The sequence below is a fragment of the Odocoileus virginianus genome, chromosome 22, assembly GCF_023699985.2.
Source record: "Odocoileus virginianus isolate 20LAN1187 ecotype Illinois chromosome 22, Ovbor_1.2, whole genome shotgun sequence".
NCBI lineage: Eukaryota > Metazoa > Chordata > Mammalia > Artiodactyla > Cervidae > Odocoileus > Odocoileus virginianus.
Window position 1 is genome coordinate 36,932,430 of NC_069695.1, and position 16,324 is coordinate 36,948,753.

The 16,324-nt window shown below is 47.3% G+C and overlaps 1 protein-coding gene and 1 non-coding gene across 7 annotated transcripts in view; both read left to right on the forward strand.

Moving 5' to 3' along the window:
• FHOD3 (formin homology 2 domain containing 3) overlaps positions 1-16,324 on the forward strand; it is a 515,377-nt gene that overhangs the window by 424,572 nt on the left and 74,481 nt on the right. For all 6 annotated transcript variants that reach the window (XM_070452863.1, XM_070452865.1, XM_070452864.1 and 3 more), the window contains one exon: positions 9,993-10,283. In XM_070452863.1, the coding sequence (XP_070308964.1) occupies positions 9,993-10,283 (291 nt within the window). The remainder of the gene's footprint in view (positions 1-9,992; positions 10,284-16,324) is intronic.
• TRNAG-ACC (transfer RNA glycine (anticodon ACC)) lies at positions 9,060-9,131 on the forward strand. Its single transcript has one exon. It is a non-coding gene; the product is annotated as a tRNA-Gly (tRNA).

Sequence of the window (16,324 nt, forward strand, 5' to 3'; positions counted from 1 at the left end):
AGAGTATCAGGAGCTGTAAAACCCAGTCCGGAGCAGGTGCTGTGTGCGTCTGGAGGTGCTCCAGGGCATCTGGAGAGACAGGAGTGCCTTTCATCCCAGGGGAAAGCCTTGGGTAAGGGTTTCCAGGCACAGTCAGAAGGCCTCCCTGGGTGAGGGCTGTGGAGCTTCTTCAGTCAGTGTGGTACAGTGAAGAAGAATAACTCTCAGGTTTCTTCTCGTATCCTTATCTGTGCTCAGGACCTCGCTCTCTCCTCTGCCATCTCTACCTCCCCTCTTTTTCCCCCAGCGCCCCTCCTTCCCCGTACCCCTGCCTTCCCCCACCCACTCCCACAAGGCATTTGTACAAAATGATACAACACCAGCAGTGAGGCAGGATAATCAAACTCTGGTTTTCCAGTCCCTATAAATGGATGCTTTTTCAAGACATTTTCTGAGTTCCACAAATCTTTAGAGCTTTCCAAAGCTGTGATATCTCCTAAAGAAGCCACCTCCACCAGATACATTGGGAAGTTCCAGTAGCTTTTTGTTGACTTTCTAGGTTCAGCAACTCTGTTTCTTCTAGAACTCTCTAGACTCGAACGTGTGATTGGGCTTTCATGTCATTGTCTTCTTCTGTCTTTGTGTTTCATTATCTTGTCTCAACCTTTGTCCTCATTTTGTTTTGATTTTCTTACCAACTCTTCTTCTAGCTTCCCCCTAAGTGTCAGATTTTTCCAGTATTCCTTCTCCAGCAACCCCCTGTGTTCATGCCACACCTTCACATGCCCATCTGTGATTTTTTTGCAACCTACCGAGTGCTGAAATCCACCATGTCTGCCTCTCCAGCTGTGGCCTTCCTGAGCTCAGGACTCATGTATCCAACCTCCTTAGACATCACCATCTGAATACTCCTTAGACTCTTCAGACTTACCAAGTACTGGCCAGGGGCATTTTGATGGGAGGTGTCCCTCATCTCTCCCCGACAAAACTAGCAAATCTGCTCATGCCTCCTAGTCCTTGTCTGATTAAGATCATTTCTCTTGGCCTCCTTATTTAAGTTGGAAGCAGATAGGTAACTTTGACGTCTCCCTTAATGCTTACCCCTACATCCAGTCAGTCACCAAATGTCGATGTGCTCTTTTCCCTCAAATCAGCCTTGTCTCCCCATCATCAATGCCTCAGTCCCAATCTTAACTGTCTCTGATCTGGACCATTTCTGTAGCTTCTACTATACCTCACCTCCCCAGGTTCTTCTTATAGCCCAACCCCCTCCCCCCAAAAGAAATCATGTCTATAGCATGATTTTAAAAGCCGCTAGTGACTCTCCATCATCTCCAACATGAAGTTAAGACCTTGGGTGGCACTCAAGATTCTTGGGTATCCAGTCCCTGCAGTGAGTCTCTTAGCACCATAACCACCTCTACACGTTATGCTCCATCAGGAGCAAACCATCCTCATGGTGGAAAGGTGTCTTGTTCTCTCTCTCTGTGTTTTTCTCTTGAGCCATTCTTGAATCTCATGCGTCTCTTGTGGTTTAAACAGCTTGCTGCACCCAGTGTGACTTAAGAGTTCAAGGACCTGTAGTTGCTGAGAACGTGGCCCATGACTGTAAGCCCAGGGCTTCTTACAGCGTTCCACTGAAGTGCAGTGAAAACTGGATTGTTGGAACTCTGAGGGCGGGTGTGGGATCTATAAGGTGGTATCTTCCAACAGGATGTTTGAAAGTAATTTTGAACATATATGGATTTCATCTTAAGAGGTGTTTTAGGCCCGGGCCTGTTTGAAAACTCTGGCTCTAATTTTGAGGACAAAGCTGGGCTGTATTTTAAAGGCATACAAATTCTTTAGACCAGTGATTCAGTATTTTGCAGGTAATATATGTCTTTTTTGGAATAAGCTGAAGTGGACTGAGTTTGGGCCCATCCTAATGAACCTGTTCCTACAGAGCAATGATTCTCAGCCAGGAGTGGTTTTTGCTCTCAGGGGACATTTGGTAGTGTCTGGAGATATTTTTGGTTGTCATAATTGGGAAGGATCTGCTATTGGTCTCCAGTGGGAAGAAGCCAGGAATGCTGCTGAATATCTGACAATGCATATGATGGTAGGCTGCAGGCCCCCCCACAACAAAGAAGTATCTGACCCCAGATATCCAGAGTACTGAGTCTGAGAAATCCTGCTCCAGAGTGAATCTGAGTGAACAGCTCAGAAAGAATTGGCCCAACACCAAAGGCAAAATCTAAAGAATTTTCAAAGTTGTGAGCATTTTCTCTTGGGACCTTTTTCACATTTATATGATTAAACCACAAGTTTAAAGTCCATGGTGTTAGTTATTAGCTCTGAACTGAGGAGGTCCCTGGAATCTACACCATTTGGAGCAGCTATTATAGAACTGGCTGGCCCAAGCCTCAGTTTCATAAGACCTGCCAGAAAGCCAAGTCCTGGCAAAGTCATCGAGACACCATCACAGACTGAAATCAATTGAAGCCACCCAAAGACTTATTAAATTCAGATCTTTCTACCAGCCGTTTATCTCTTCAAAGAGAAATTGCATGACAGGGGATTCCAGTTGGACACTCTGGACTCAGCTGTCAGGGACATTGATGAAAGCAGAGCTGGAACATTCGTGCCCACTTTTTGTTTTGTTTTTTTCAGGAATGGTTATGTACTTGTCTTTTATAGCTTAAGTCACCCACCACACAATATAACATCATGATTAACAGCCCAGGCTTTTCAATCAGGCCAATCCAAGGTCAAATCCCAGCTCCGCTTGTCAGTAAGGTTCTGTTGGAAGTAGGTGACGCATGCTCAAAGGGCCCATGGGCAGGCCGTGAGGGGACCTTGTGCGGAGGTGCAGAGTGGGACCTTCAGAGCACACGGAAGTGCCCAGAGACGAGCAGCAGTGGGGAACTGCCAACACTGTTTCTGCCTCCAGGCCTGGAAAAACTAAAGGGGACAGCTCGGACTGGGTAAGAGCCGTAGCCTTGGGAAGGGAGCCCTGAGGACAGAAATGCTGACCTGACATCTTCTGCCCAACTGGTCCCTCATAAAGGGCAGGGACATAAACACGCCAGCCTCTCCTTCCTCCTGCCTTTGCAGGTGCCTCCCAGGGCTGACCCATCTGAAAGAGGGAAAGCAAATGCAGGAGCTCCTCACTACAGAGGCCGGCCTCCCGGGGCACAGAGCAGGACAGAGAATGGGTCTTGGAGCAGGCCAAGAGTATCCAGCATGCTGTGTGGCCCTGGATGAGTTACTTAACCTCTCTGAACACCATTCCTCGTTTCTCACATGGGGACATTAATCTTCATGTCGTTGGTAAGAGAAGTAAATAGGGTGATGTGCTCCTGTTTCCTGGGACAGCACCCATGTGTCAAAGGCACTCTGTAGATGGTAACTTTTGTTTTTAATTCACTTAAGGCCAAGCAGAGCCTGAGGTCAAGTAAGATCAGATGAGAAGTTAGTGCGGGGCAAAGAACTAGCTAGTCTGAGTTGATGTCTGCCCTAGCTGACTTGAAACAGGGATGAGCTGCCTGAAATCCTCAAGAGCTGCTCGTTCCTCTTCTCTTGCCCAGTTTTGTGATCTGGTTCAAGGACTTCTTGGTCATTAGATAGGGCACCCTTTTCTCTTCTCTCAACAGACACAGTTAGGTTTTCCCTCTTCCCCTGTGGTTCTCAGGTTGATGATTCTCATCCTGGCTCCCAGCCTCTCTGCTGTAACATCTGTTTCTTTTGGATAAAGACTCCATTTAAGTGGTCGTGCTCAGTTATGAGTCCTTCCCCACAGGCTGGCAGCAACCCAGTTCCTTGTTACTTCTGAATATACTGTAGATCTCTTCCTTCCTATCGTATCTTCCACATTCTATAAATTATGCCGTGTGTGTGTGTGTGTGTGTGTGTGTGTGTGTGTGTGTGACTCAGTTGTGTCCGATTCCTTGTGACCCCGTGGACTATAGCCCACCAGGTTCCTCTGTCCATGGGATTCTCCAGGCAAGAAGACTGGAGTGGGTTGCCATTCCATGCTCCAGGGGATCTTCCAGACCCAGGGATCAAACCCAGGTCTCCCGCATTGCAGGTGAATTCTTTACCGCCTGAGCCAGCAGGGAAGCCCACGTTATCCCCTACCATATCTCTTTCTAATGTTTAACTGTTTGTCTGGGTCAGGTCTTTGTTGCAGCACACAGGATCTTCACTGTGGCATGTGGACTTAGGTGCTCCACAGCATGTTGGGTCTTAGTTCCCTGACCAGGGATCGAACATGCATCTCTTGCATTGGAAGGTAGATTCTTAACTTCTGGACTGCCAGGGAAATCCCCCATATCTCTTCAGACAGTTTAATTGTTTTTCTTTGTCCTCCCTTCTACTACCCCACCTCCAAACTTAAAATTTAAAGTCCTCTGAATCAGGTCAGTGCAGGTTCCGGCCAAATGCATTTTTCTGGCCTTTGCTAAGCGTGTCCTCGTGATGCCAAGATCCCATCAGTCTGCTGTCTCAGGATGTGGTCCAGGAAGACAGATCCCAGTTCTGGACGCCTTCTGTGTTGCCAAGCGTTTCTTGCCATGTCCTCATTTCATTTCCAAGCTTGCACCCACCGCGGGGAGAAGGGTTGTCTGGCACCTGGACCTGATCCTTCGCTGTTCCCTCCCACCCTCGCGTTCTGAGAGCAGTGAGAGATCCCTCCCCACAGAGCGGTTGGGGGTTTAGTAGACAGTTTGTGCTCAGGCCACTGGCCTGCAATACTCCATGTGCCTTGGATGCGAACACACTGCCCTCACCCATGCAGGGGATCCCTTGCCCATGTGTTCTTCCAATGATGCCCTTAATGTGTTTTCTTCTCCTCTTGAGCCCTGCTGGCTGGCATTTACCTCTTTCTCCTCAGCCTCTTTGTCTGCAGGGTTTTCTTCCTGAAAGTTCACCCAACACTGACCAGGAGCCTCCCCCTGAAGCTACTGGCCCATCTCAGCTGTTCCTGCGGGAACTGTGGTTTGTCTGTGATGTGGGTATACTCAGGAGTTCTCTTGGGTCAAGTGGAACATGGCCCATCTCTTCCTAAGCACCCATCACCCCCCGCAGTGTGAAGTCCCAGGTCCCTAACTCACCTTCGAGGCTTGTTGCCCCAGTCCCTGACCCCAGACGTCTTTCATTCCTCCTGCTTGCCCCGTGACCCTGGTCTCTGCACATGCTTCTCCCTCTGCCCAGAACTTTCATGCCCAGTTGTCCCTCTTTAGTTCCTTTCCACCCTTGAAGACCGTGCTTACATACCGTTTTAGCACAGGGTCTTAGGACCCTTCCCAGGCTTTGCCAGAAACCCTTGTCGGACCCTCCCAGGGCACCATGCCTTTGCTCTTGGAATATCCATCACATTTATAAATATTTTTCTATTGTGTCTGGTGGGAACCGAGGGGCTGGGGTTTTCCCTGTGTCCTCTGACGGTGGGGTTTGCCCACTTTGCTGTACAGAAGTCACGGGTGTTGTGTGGGATCTCTTAGCATCTCTGTAACCTCCGTGACAACAAGAGCTGGGTCTGTAGTGCTGGGTCTGTGTCATATGTCCTGTGCTTCTCACCACGGACACCATTGTTGGGTGTCCCTGAAACGTTGTGAGCAATTTTCATCCCTCGGTATTGGCAAATGCCTTAGCTCTCTGAGGACTTTCCCTGCAGGCCTGCGTTGTCCTGTTTCCTGGGGACTCAGCCAGCGTGGATGGTACTTCCCCCCAGTGTGCTGGGGGAGCAGCTGGCGTGGCTTGGGGCAGTGACTCCAAAGGAACAGCTGTGTGTTTGTGGAGGGGACTGTTGGTGATAGCTGCTGCTGCTAAGTCGCTTCAGTCGTGTCCAACTCTGTGCGACCCCATAGATGGCAGCCCATTAGCCTCCTCTGTCACTGGGATTCTCCAGGCAAGAACCCTGGAGCAGGTTGCCGTTTCCTTCTCCAGTGCATGAAAGTGAAAAGTGAAAGTGAAGTCGTTCAGTCGTATCCAACTCTTAGCGACCCCATGGACTGTAGCCTACCAGGCTCCTCCGTCCATGGGATTTTCCAGGCAAGACTACTGGAGTGGGTTGCCATTGCCTTCTCCATTGGTGATAAAGATGCAGACAAAGAGAAAGCGAAGGGGAGCAGAAATGTTGTGGAATTCAGTGTCTAGTTTTTGGGGTGTTTCTTAAGTGTCCATGAGAACTTTCTGAGCAGGTTCTGGTCCCACGACCACACTGGGGGCCCTTGGATGTGAAAGGAAGGCAGTCTTGGCCCCCAGGTTACTTGTGCCTCGCTGTTCCTAGGCTTGATTAATGCAGCTTGAGGAGGGCTCGGCTGTGCATCTTGTCCAGGGACTTCTTGTTTCCCAGGCCCCTCACCTGGCTGCCTGGCCCCATACCACCGTGACCCTGCTGATGGGATTTTACATCCTGTTGCCAGCCCAGTGGTGAGCCCTCTGAAAGCAAGGGTGTGTGTTGTGTCCTGGACACACCTGTCCCCTGGTGTATTCTGTGCAGAAGGGGTCAGGAGTGAGCAGCCCAGATGTGTGCTCTCTGTCCCCTCCCTTCTCCGTCTTTGGGGGTTGGCTTGACTGGACTTTGTGTGAATGTTAATTGGTTCATCATTAGAACAGCGTCACACACTGCAGATTTGCAGCAAGGCCTTATGGACACTGAGCCTGCGTTCTGGTCAGGATGTAATTTTGGAGACCACAGTCTCCCCAGCAGTGATGAAAGAGAGTGCCCCAGCGGTCAGATCACACATTGAAATGTCCGCTGCAGGAAGTAAGTCCTGAACAGAGCGGGATGAAATTACACTGTTTATTCCCCAGAGTGTGTTGCTTTCTAGAGCTTGCATGTCCCTTGCCTCACTTGTCCCTGAAGTCCCTGGCTGATCAGGAGCCAGAGTCACTGCTTCAAATAGAAGGACGCATGACAGTGCAGTGTGTGTAGGCTGGAGCCAGACAGCCGTCAAATGACGGATCCTTCCCACTTTGTCTGCCAGTCTCCTGGGGATGGGGAGTAGACACAGGCTGATGGCAACCAACTGCAGCCGTCTCCCCGTCAGTAATAGAGCCCCACGGAGGCACCCTCGCCAGTTTTCGCCATATGCTCACCAATTAAAACTTAAGCACGCCACATGCTAGGCTGTTGGAAACACATTTTCATTTTGATGTGGCTATTCTGAAGTAAATGTGTGTAAGAACATATGCTCTCTGTCAACCCAACGATGGGACTGCTGTTGCTAAAACTATGCTTTTGCTGTGCTGGTAAAATGAGGGGAGTTGGGTATCTCTTTGCTCAGTACTCTATTTAATCAGATGAAAAGGCAGGTACCGTACAGAGTCCTTCAACACCGAAAGAAATTTTTCTCAAAGGTCTGTTCACTCTCTCCCTGTGCCCAGCTCAGTTTTTGCTTTTAAGGAAAAATACTCGATGTCCCGATTCTTGGGCACATGGGTTCATAGTTGTGTGCCCTTTACTGTCTTCCTGCTGCTGCCAGCCAATGCGTCTCAGGCTGGAAACTGCTCTCACATGACCCGATGGGGCTTCCAAAACCAGCCCTCTTGGGGACACCCTGGAGGGACACCCAACAGACTGCAGAGGACCTATGCTACCTCACCCTCATCTCCTCCATTCTCCCCAGGAAGCTGGTGCCTGTCCTAGGCTGGAGTCCCCAGCAGGACTTGCCATGTGTCATCAAGCCCGGGGAGGGGGTGGTGGGCAGAAGTCCCTTCGTGGTGTACATCCAGTTCCCACCTAAAGGGCCCTGGGGCAGTTTTGGGAAGAAGATCACTTCCCTGGGGTGGCTGGAAGTTACCCAGCACGTAAGGAGAGGCTGGCGTCTCATCTGTCTACTGCTTCCCTCTCCAGTTCCCAGACTCATTCTCCGGGGAATACAGCCTGAGAGCAGATGAGGGGTGGGGGTTCTGGACCCAGTGAGGCCTGGCAGAATGACTTCTTGCTGGGATGCTGAAGGGCAGCTGGACCCCCTGCCCAGCGAGGCCTGAGCTTTGCTCTTGCATAGTAATGCCTCTGCCTGGGCTGCTGGGGGGCTGTGCTGAGCACCTCGTTCCAGCCATCCCCGCTCACCTGAGCTGGCAGGTTGTCTCCACAAAGAGAGAGCCCCCATCCCCCATCATCTGCCTGTTCTCAGGTGTCTGGGCAGGCCTCTCACACTTCTGCCATGCACAGATCCTGCCTGAATCTCTGCATTGCTTTGAGCAATATGTGTGTAGACTTAGAACATGTGTTGGTGGTACTGCCAGGATTCCAGCCACGTGACTCCGCCCAGCCCTCAGGAGTGACGCCTCCTCACCTGGCCTTCATGGAAGACTTTTTTTTTTTTATTCCCAATCATTTTGCTGTCCATCCACAGCTCACAGCTGAGAGGGTTCCTCAGTAAAACATGCATATTGCAGGCTGTGTCATTTCCCGGCTTCTAGGGGGTGACGTCCATGGAACCTGAGCCACAAATCTCCAGCTTTGACAGGTTTACAAAGAGTTCTTTGCCTATGGCTGATTCTTATAGATAGCTTTCAAGTGTATGGGCTAACGTCACATTGAAAGTGAAAAAGTGAAAGTGTTAGTTGCTCAGTCTTGTCCAACTCTTTGTAAGCCCATGGACTGCAGCCCACCAGACTCCTCTGTCCATGGAATTCTCCAGGTGAGAATACTACACTGAGTAGCCATTCCCTTATCCAGGGGATCTTCCTGAACCAGGAATCAAACCCACATTCCTGCATTTCAGCCAGATTCTTTCCTGTTTGAGCCAGGGAAGCAAACACCACATTATGAGCAGACATAATTCAAGCAAAGGGTGACAGACCTAACTGGTTTAGTCACTGATGAAAGGTCTGACTGGGACTCTCTTGGCGGTCCAGTAGTTAAGACTGAATGCTTCCACTGCAGGGGCGTGGGTTCTATCCCTAATCAGGGAACTAAGACCTCACATGCCACACAGCTCAGCCAAAAAAAAAAGTAAAATTATCCAATGAGTATTTATTTATGTCAACTAGATGTATTTTATATCAACTGATAACTTAAAATCAGACTGCTTTTTGCTAATCAGCTTGATTCACCATGAACTTATTTCCTCTTTCCTTGAAGAGCTTCCCTGGTAGCTCAGATGGTAAAGCGTCTGCCTACCAAGCAGGAGACCCGGGTTTGATCCCTGGGTTGGGAAGATCCCTTGGAGAAGGAAATAGCAACCCACTCCAGTATTCTTGCCTGGAAAATCCAATGGACTGAGGATCCTGGTAGGCTACAGCCCGTGGGGTCGCAAAGACTTGGACATGACTGAGCAACTTCGCTTAACTTCACTTCACTTCCCTGAAGAAGCAAAAGGATCATGTATCAGTCTGCTATTGCTGTGTAACAAATTACCACAAACATAGCTGTTCAAAACAGCACTTGTTTATTATCTCATGGTTCCCATGGGTCAGAAACCCAGCCTGGCTAACTGGGTTCTTGGCCAGGGGTATCTCAAGGTTATGGTTAAGGCTGTGGCTGGTGGGGCTCTTATTGGGAGGCCCCGGGGAGAGTCCACTTCCAGGGCCTTTCAGTTGTTGGCAGAATTCAGTTCCTTGTGCTTGCAGGACTGAAGTCCCTGTTCCTTGTTGGCTATTGGCCAGAAATCATTCTCAGCTTCTAGAGGCCAGCACATTCCTTGTCACATGGGCCTTTCCATCTTTAAAGCCAGCACGGGTGGGACAAATACTTCATGTGCTTCTGATCTCTCTGCCATCCTTTTCTGGTGCTAATGAGAAAACACTCTGTTTCTAAAAGGCTCACCAGGTTGGATCAGGCCCACCTGAGCGATCTCTGTATTGTAAGGTCGAGTGACTTGAGACATGAATGCCAGCCTCCATCTCCTTCCCTGCAGTGTTTGATTGAATGACCAGGCGATGGGAGTCTCAGGGCCACTTTTGAATTCTGCCTGCCGCAGACGGCCCCAAGAGATGAGCCTCACGTCTGGTCTCCCTTTCGCTCGACGTTGCCTAGACGTTCCCGTTCTCACTGTGATCTCCGCCGTTGTCTCCCCCAGCCAGCGCCGGGGAGCCTGGGCCTGAACCGGAGGCAGACGTGGAGGCAGAGGTGGGGCAGGTGGCCGATGAGGCCGGCCAGGAGCTAGCCCCTGCCAGCGCGGGAGCAGAGAGCGAGGTGGAGCGGGCCCTGGAGCCAGAGCACGAGGAGCGAGCCTCCCTGAGCGAGAAGGAGCGGCAGAATGAGGCAGTGAACGAGCGTGACAACTGCTCGGCCTCCAGCGTCTCGTCCTCCAGCAGCACGTTGGAGAGGGAGGACAAGGAGGACAAGCTCTCCCGGGACAAGGGCACGGGTAAGGAAGACCCCGCCCAGGGCATGGCACAGGGCACCTAGCTCACTGGTCTCTGAGTTGACCTGCTGGCCCAGCTCGCTCCCCAGACGGTGTCCCGTGTCTGGAGGAGGGTGCATGTCCGCACTTAGTCAGCCAGCAGCTTCCTGCCCCCTAGATGGGCTCCCTCCCTCTGACATGCAGCTGCAGCAACCCTTTACAGCTGGCAAAGGGCCATCAGGGACTTCTCCTGAGGAGTGAGCCCCAGCAGAGAAATTCCTCAGCTTCCTTCTAACTGTTAAATTGTGAACAGTAAGTGTGGCTGTCTTCTGGTTTAAATTTAGAGACATGTCGTGTTATCTGCTCCCTTGAAAGAGTTAATTTTGCAGTGAAGTATGTTGAACTATTGTGACTAAGCACTTCAGAGCAACTTTGGTAAAAATGAATTGTATGAGTACTTTTAAAAAGGGCCAGTTCATAGCGTGCTGAGGTCAGTTTGATGGGCTTGGCTGGAATGTACGTAATTTAGGTAATTTTCTACAGTCTCCTCAGGACCACTGTTTTCTTCTGTAATAAGTATGTGCTTTTTCTTATAGAATCATACCTTTTTGGTGTTATGGAGGATAGTCATTCAGTTTCACCTGTTTGATGGTGACTTTATGTTTAGGGACCAAATGGAATGTTAGTTCTCATTAGGGACTCGGGGAGGGTGCCACAGAGGGTTCTAGAAATTTTAAGTGATTCAAATCATCATTTGAATTATTTTTCAAATTTTTAATTCGAGGAGAATTGCTTTACAATGTTATGATGGTTTCTACTATACAACAATGTGAATCAGCCATAGGTATACATATGTCCCCTCCCACCTCCATCATTTGAATTATGATTCAGGAGTGACACCATGGAGTTGGTGTTCCAACTCATGACTTGTGTGTGGTGTCAGGAAGCTACCTCTCTCAACGGACATTCCTCACCTGTGGAGACATGTCTTATGGGGCAGCCTTCATTAAATTACACAGTGACACAGATTCAAGGACCCTACATCTTAGGCCTGGAAGGCTCCACAAGGGACTGCCAATCAGTGGCGTGACCCATGCATGATGTGTTAGTTCACAGATTAAGAATACAGTCTCCCTGAAGCCTGCACAAGTGAACAAAGATTCAATGAATGAATGAAGCCATAATTCATTTAGGAGACCTGTCAACCAGTGGCTTAGTCTAATATTTCAGTTTTCACAATTATATAATTATATTTAATTCTATATATATATCTAGTCTCAATGAAAAGGGAAAGGCTTTGAAGACTTTGTTTATGTCTTAGGAATCATTGAATTGAAAATCTTGTGTCTGGTTGTATATGTGGGTGCTAAAAGGATTACATATATTGATACTAAATTTCTTTCAAAGTCAGATTATAGTTATACTGTCAGATTTACTTGCTGTTATTCACATTTAATGTAATTTTGGTCATAGTACAGAGTGTCGGGTAAGTCTTGTTGATCAGTTTGACCTTAAATTATGTTTTATTGCATTATGAGTAGCTTTAAGGATTATTCATCATAACTAGGTTTAGCAAGCCTAAAACATATCAACAAGTTGGTTAGTAAAAATAAGTCAGGGCAAAGAACTTTCTTGGATCAGATTGCCCAATATCCTTCCAAATAAGGACAACTTTCCAAAAATGGAGACTCTACTCCCAGTGAAGAACCATTGACTTCCTACCGAAAGCTGGTGGTGTCCAGGAATTGGAGCTTTGCAGTGGCTTTTCTGCTTCAGTCTGGTGCTGTTAAGAGATGTGACCATGTTTATTTGTTGTAGCTTATTGGTTCCTAAAATATCCCACTGCTCACAGTCACCATCAGCAACCATGGAATCAAGGAAGCTTTGTCCTCATAGTTCTTGCTTTTCAGAATCTTCTCAACTAAATCACAAAGGCAATCAAAGTGATTCCCAATCTTTTTTCTAATGATTGTAGCTATTAGTTGAGAATGAACTTGTAGAGCTTGAAAGAGATTCAACTTATTGAAAGTGTGTGGTTTTATTTTTATTTGTTTTCGGTGTGGCACTCCCTGGCATTAGAATGAGAGGCTTTATTGTAGCATAGATTACACTTTGTTATGTGGAGAAGAAAATGGCAACCCACTCCAGTACTCTTGCCTGGAAAATCCCATGGACGGAGGAGCCTGGTAGGCTACAGTCCATGAGGTTGCAAAGAGTTGGACAGTTGTAGTTACTTCCAGAATCATCTTTTGTCTGTGAGGATGGGGTTGTATGTCTTGTTCATTGTGAGTCCTTACTTCTTCCTAGCTGGGGACCCAGAACATAATAGGGGCTCATAAAACTGCTGATGAATGAAGAAGTACCAGGCTAAGATGTAGAAGCCCCATTACTCCCAGTTCCTCCCTCTTACAACTAAATTAAAGCCCTAGATAGAATAGAACAGCTAATCATAGAAGGATGCTGAAAGGTGAAAAGAAGGAGGCAGACTGCCTAGGAGTCTTTTGACTTGAACGACACAGCAGTGAAGCTTCAAGGAAAGTTGATTCCCTTAACCAAAGGATTGGGAAAGGCGATGCCTAACAGAACAGAAAATCTGTGCTGCTCTTAGTAAGTGCTCTATCCTAAGCAAGGTCTAATGGAAACTATGCCACTGTCACACCTCTCCTCCAATCCAGTGGTTTCAGGAAGACGGAAGAGGAGGTAGTCTTCTGTACACACCCATATGGAAATGGGAGTGATGGTTCTCCAGTTCCCTCCCCTCCCTCAACCCTGTACTGTCAACGGGACTCAGAAGGGAACCCGTCTTCTGTTGCCTGCCCAGTTGAAGCAGATTGCACTACATTCCCCTGCTGGGATACTGTTGGCCTAATGGGGAGTTTATAGTCTATCCCCTGCAGGAAGAAGCAAGTGGATCTCAATTCTTCCAACAGGGTCGAGTCAGTGGGGTCCTGTGGGGATCTGAGCCTTCACCTGGACCGCAGTAGGACCACACTTAATGAGGACCTGGCGGAAAGGCTGATAGCCTTCTCTCTCTTCCCATGGCCACTCTCCTTGTCCTCAGTGCCAGTGAGGTCCCCAAGATGGGAGCCAAGCCTCCATCCCCACCCAGCATAAACAAGGTGGAATGATGTGGTTGGAGGTGGGACTCGACATTGGTGGGGACTGATGGAAAACTGAGCCTTCACTTCACTTGGAGACAGTGTGCCAACGGGAGTCAGTGCTTCACATCCACTGGGAAGATGCTGCTGGGGTCAAGGGGCTTCATCCCATCTACACTGAGGGAGTGAGTCAGTGACCCTCTTCCTGGTGACAGTGGGACCCAGCAGGGAGCTGAACATATACCTGCACCAAGACCTATAAGCTACACCCTGAAAGGGTGACTATCTGCTAAAAGAGAAGGTTAAATATGATCCAAAGTCTATCGCATAATACCCAACACATCCAGAATATAATAAAAAATCACTCATCATGTCAAGAAGCAGGGCACTGACATCTTGAATGGAAAAACACCATCCAGAGATGCCATTATTATGGTGACTGCTTCAAAAACTTTGACAGGTGCTGGGATGATCTGTCAAAAGTTTAAAAGCAGTCACCATAATAATGCTTTAGAGAACAGTTACAAACTCTCAGGAAATACATTAAAAAAGTCTTAGCAAAGAAATTTTCAAAAAAGAATGAAGGGAAAATTATACAACTGGAAAATACAAGCTGAAATAAAGTATTTGACATACTTTATAGTTGATTGGAGATAATAAAGGAAATAGTCAGTGTATTTGAAAACAGATCAGTGGAAATTGCCAAATCTGAATAAGAGAGGAAAAATAGACTAAAAATGAAAGGAGCCTCAGGGACCTATGGAACTATGTCAGTAAAACTGACATTCATTTCATCTAAGTCTAAGAAGAGGAGAGAGAGTGCAGTGTGGGAAAATGTTTGAGGAAATAATGGCTGAGATTTTCCCAAGTTTTGCAAAAGGCATAAGTCTACAGATTTAAGCTGAGCAAATCCTAACAAGGATAAATCCAAAGAAATCGACACCAAGACAAATGATAATCAAACTTATGATAACTAAAAGCCAAATAATAATTTTTTAAGACAGAAAGAAATGATGTGATACCTATAGAAGAGGATATATATAGTTCAGAGGATAGTGGATTTCTTGTCTGGATCACCAAGGCCTGCAGAAAGGGAACAGCATCTGTCAAGTGCTGAAAGACCATAACTGTCAATAATGAATTACATGTACAGTAAAAGTGGCCTTTAACAATGCAGGGGAAATAAAAACATTCTCAGTAAAGAACAACCAAGAGCATTTGTCATTAGTGACCACCCCTTGAAGAATGGCTAAAGTAAGTTCTCTGAACAAAAAGGAAATGATGATAGAAGATGACTTGGGATTCCAGCAAGAAAAGAACAACAGGATGGGTAAACAAATAGGGGTAAATAAAAATGCTGTATTTTTACTCACGAGCTTCTTAAATCATATTCGATGGTTGAAGCAAAATTGCATTTGCTATATGGAGTACAGCATATGTAGAGGAAATACTTAAGACAACTGTATTTTTAAAAGTGGGCGAGTAAAGGGATATAAGTGGAAGTAAGGTTTCTGCACTTCAAAGTAGTAAAACATCAATTTGTTTTTGTTTAGTCACTAAGTTGTGTCCAACTCTTTACCACTCCATGGTCTGGCCCAACAGGCTCCTCTGTCCATGGGACTTGCCAGGCAAGAATATTGGAGTGGGTTGTCGTTTCCTTCTCCAGGGGATCTCCAGGGCTCAAAACTGCATGTCCTGCATTAACAGGTGAATTCTTTACCACTGAGACACCAGGGAAGACCAATACCAATAGACTGAAGAAGTGAGTGTGTATACTGTAATACCTAAAGCAACTACTAGGAAAATTACATGAAGCAATGAACTCAAAAGCATAATAAATAAGTCACATTGAAATTCTAAAAAATGTTCAAGCAATCCACCTAAGACCAAGAAAGGAGGAACAGACGCTGAAACAAGGATCAAACAAAACAAATAAAACAGCACACTTAAGTCCTAACATATCTAGTGAGAGACAGAGATTTGAAGAGTGGATAAAAACACCAGTCAACTACGTGCTATCATATACAACACTCATATCAAATGTAATGACATGGGCAGATGGAAAGCTAAAAGCTGGGAAAAGATGTCATGCCAACATTAATCAAAGAAAAGCCATATTAATGGCTGTATTAATATCAGATGAAGTACACTTCAGAAAAAAGGAAATTGCTAGGGAGAAAGAAGTACCCTACGTAATGATTTTATAAAAGACATGAATGAAGAAAGGAAACTTGAAAGCCGGCATTTAAGATGTTACCTGATTATGCTCTTTGCCCTGTTGCCAAAAATAGAAATTGCCAACATTTCCCAATCAATGGAGAGAGTGAGGCGGTCTGTTGAGAGAGACTCAGTCACTTTATCTGCCACAACTTCCTGGCTTCAAAGCAGTCTCCCTATTTACGGGACTGTTTGAGCAGCTGTAGTGATTTTTCCATCATGTCCTCAAATGCCACCTCCTGTCTCTTTGATGGTGGTTATCGTCAAAATGTATTTTGTTTGTGAAGCCAATCCCCAAGAGGACCCAAGACCTCCTTGTTCTGATGTTGGGAGCTTGGTGAGCTTAGGCCACTGTTGAGCAGAGCATAGAGGACAAAACTACAGTGGAAAAATCAGAGCCCTTGGGGGCCTTTGGGCTTCCCCAGTAAATGCCTCCTCAAAGGTGAAGGCACAGCCACAGAAACCAGTGTCCTCCCCCGGCCTGTTTGATCCAGCTCTTTGGAAGAGAAAAAGCTCATGCTGCTCACATCCTCGGCCTAGGTCTCCTGCCCCCTCCCCAGATGAGCAGCCACAGAGGCCCTTGGATATCTGATGGAACTCATAGCCTGAAATGCCCACTACACAGCCCTGCTGGACCTCAGGAAACAAACTCAGAGGAATGACGTCCCTGACCATTATCCATTCATCCACTCATCCTAGATGCTGGGGATACAACAGGGAACAAAACAGACCCAAACCCCTGCTTTTGTA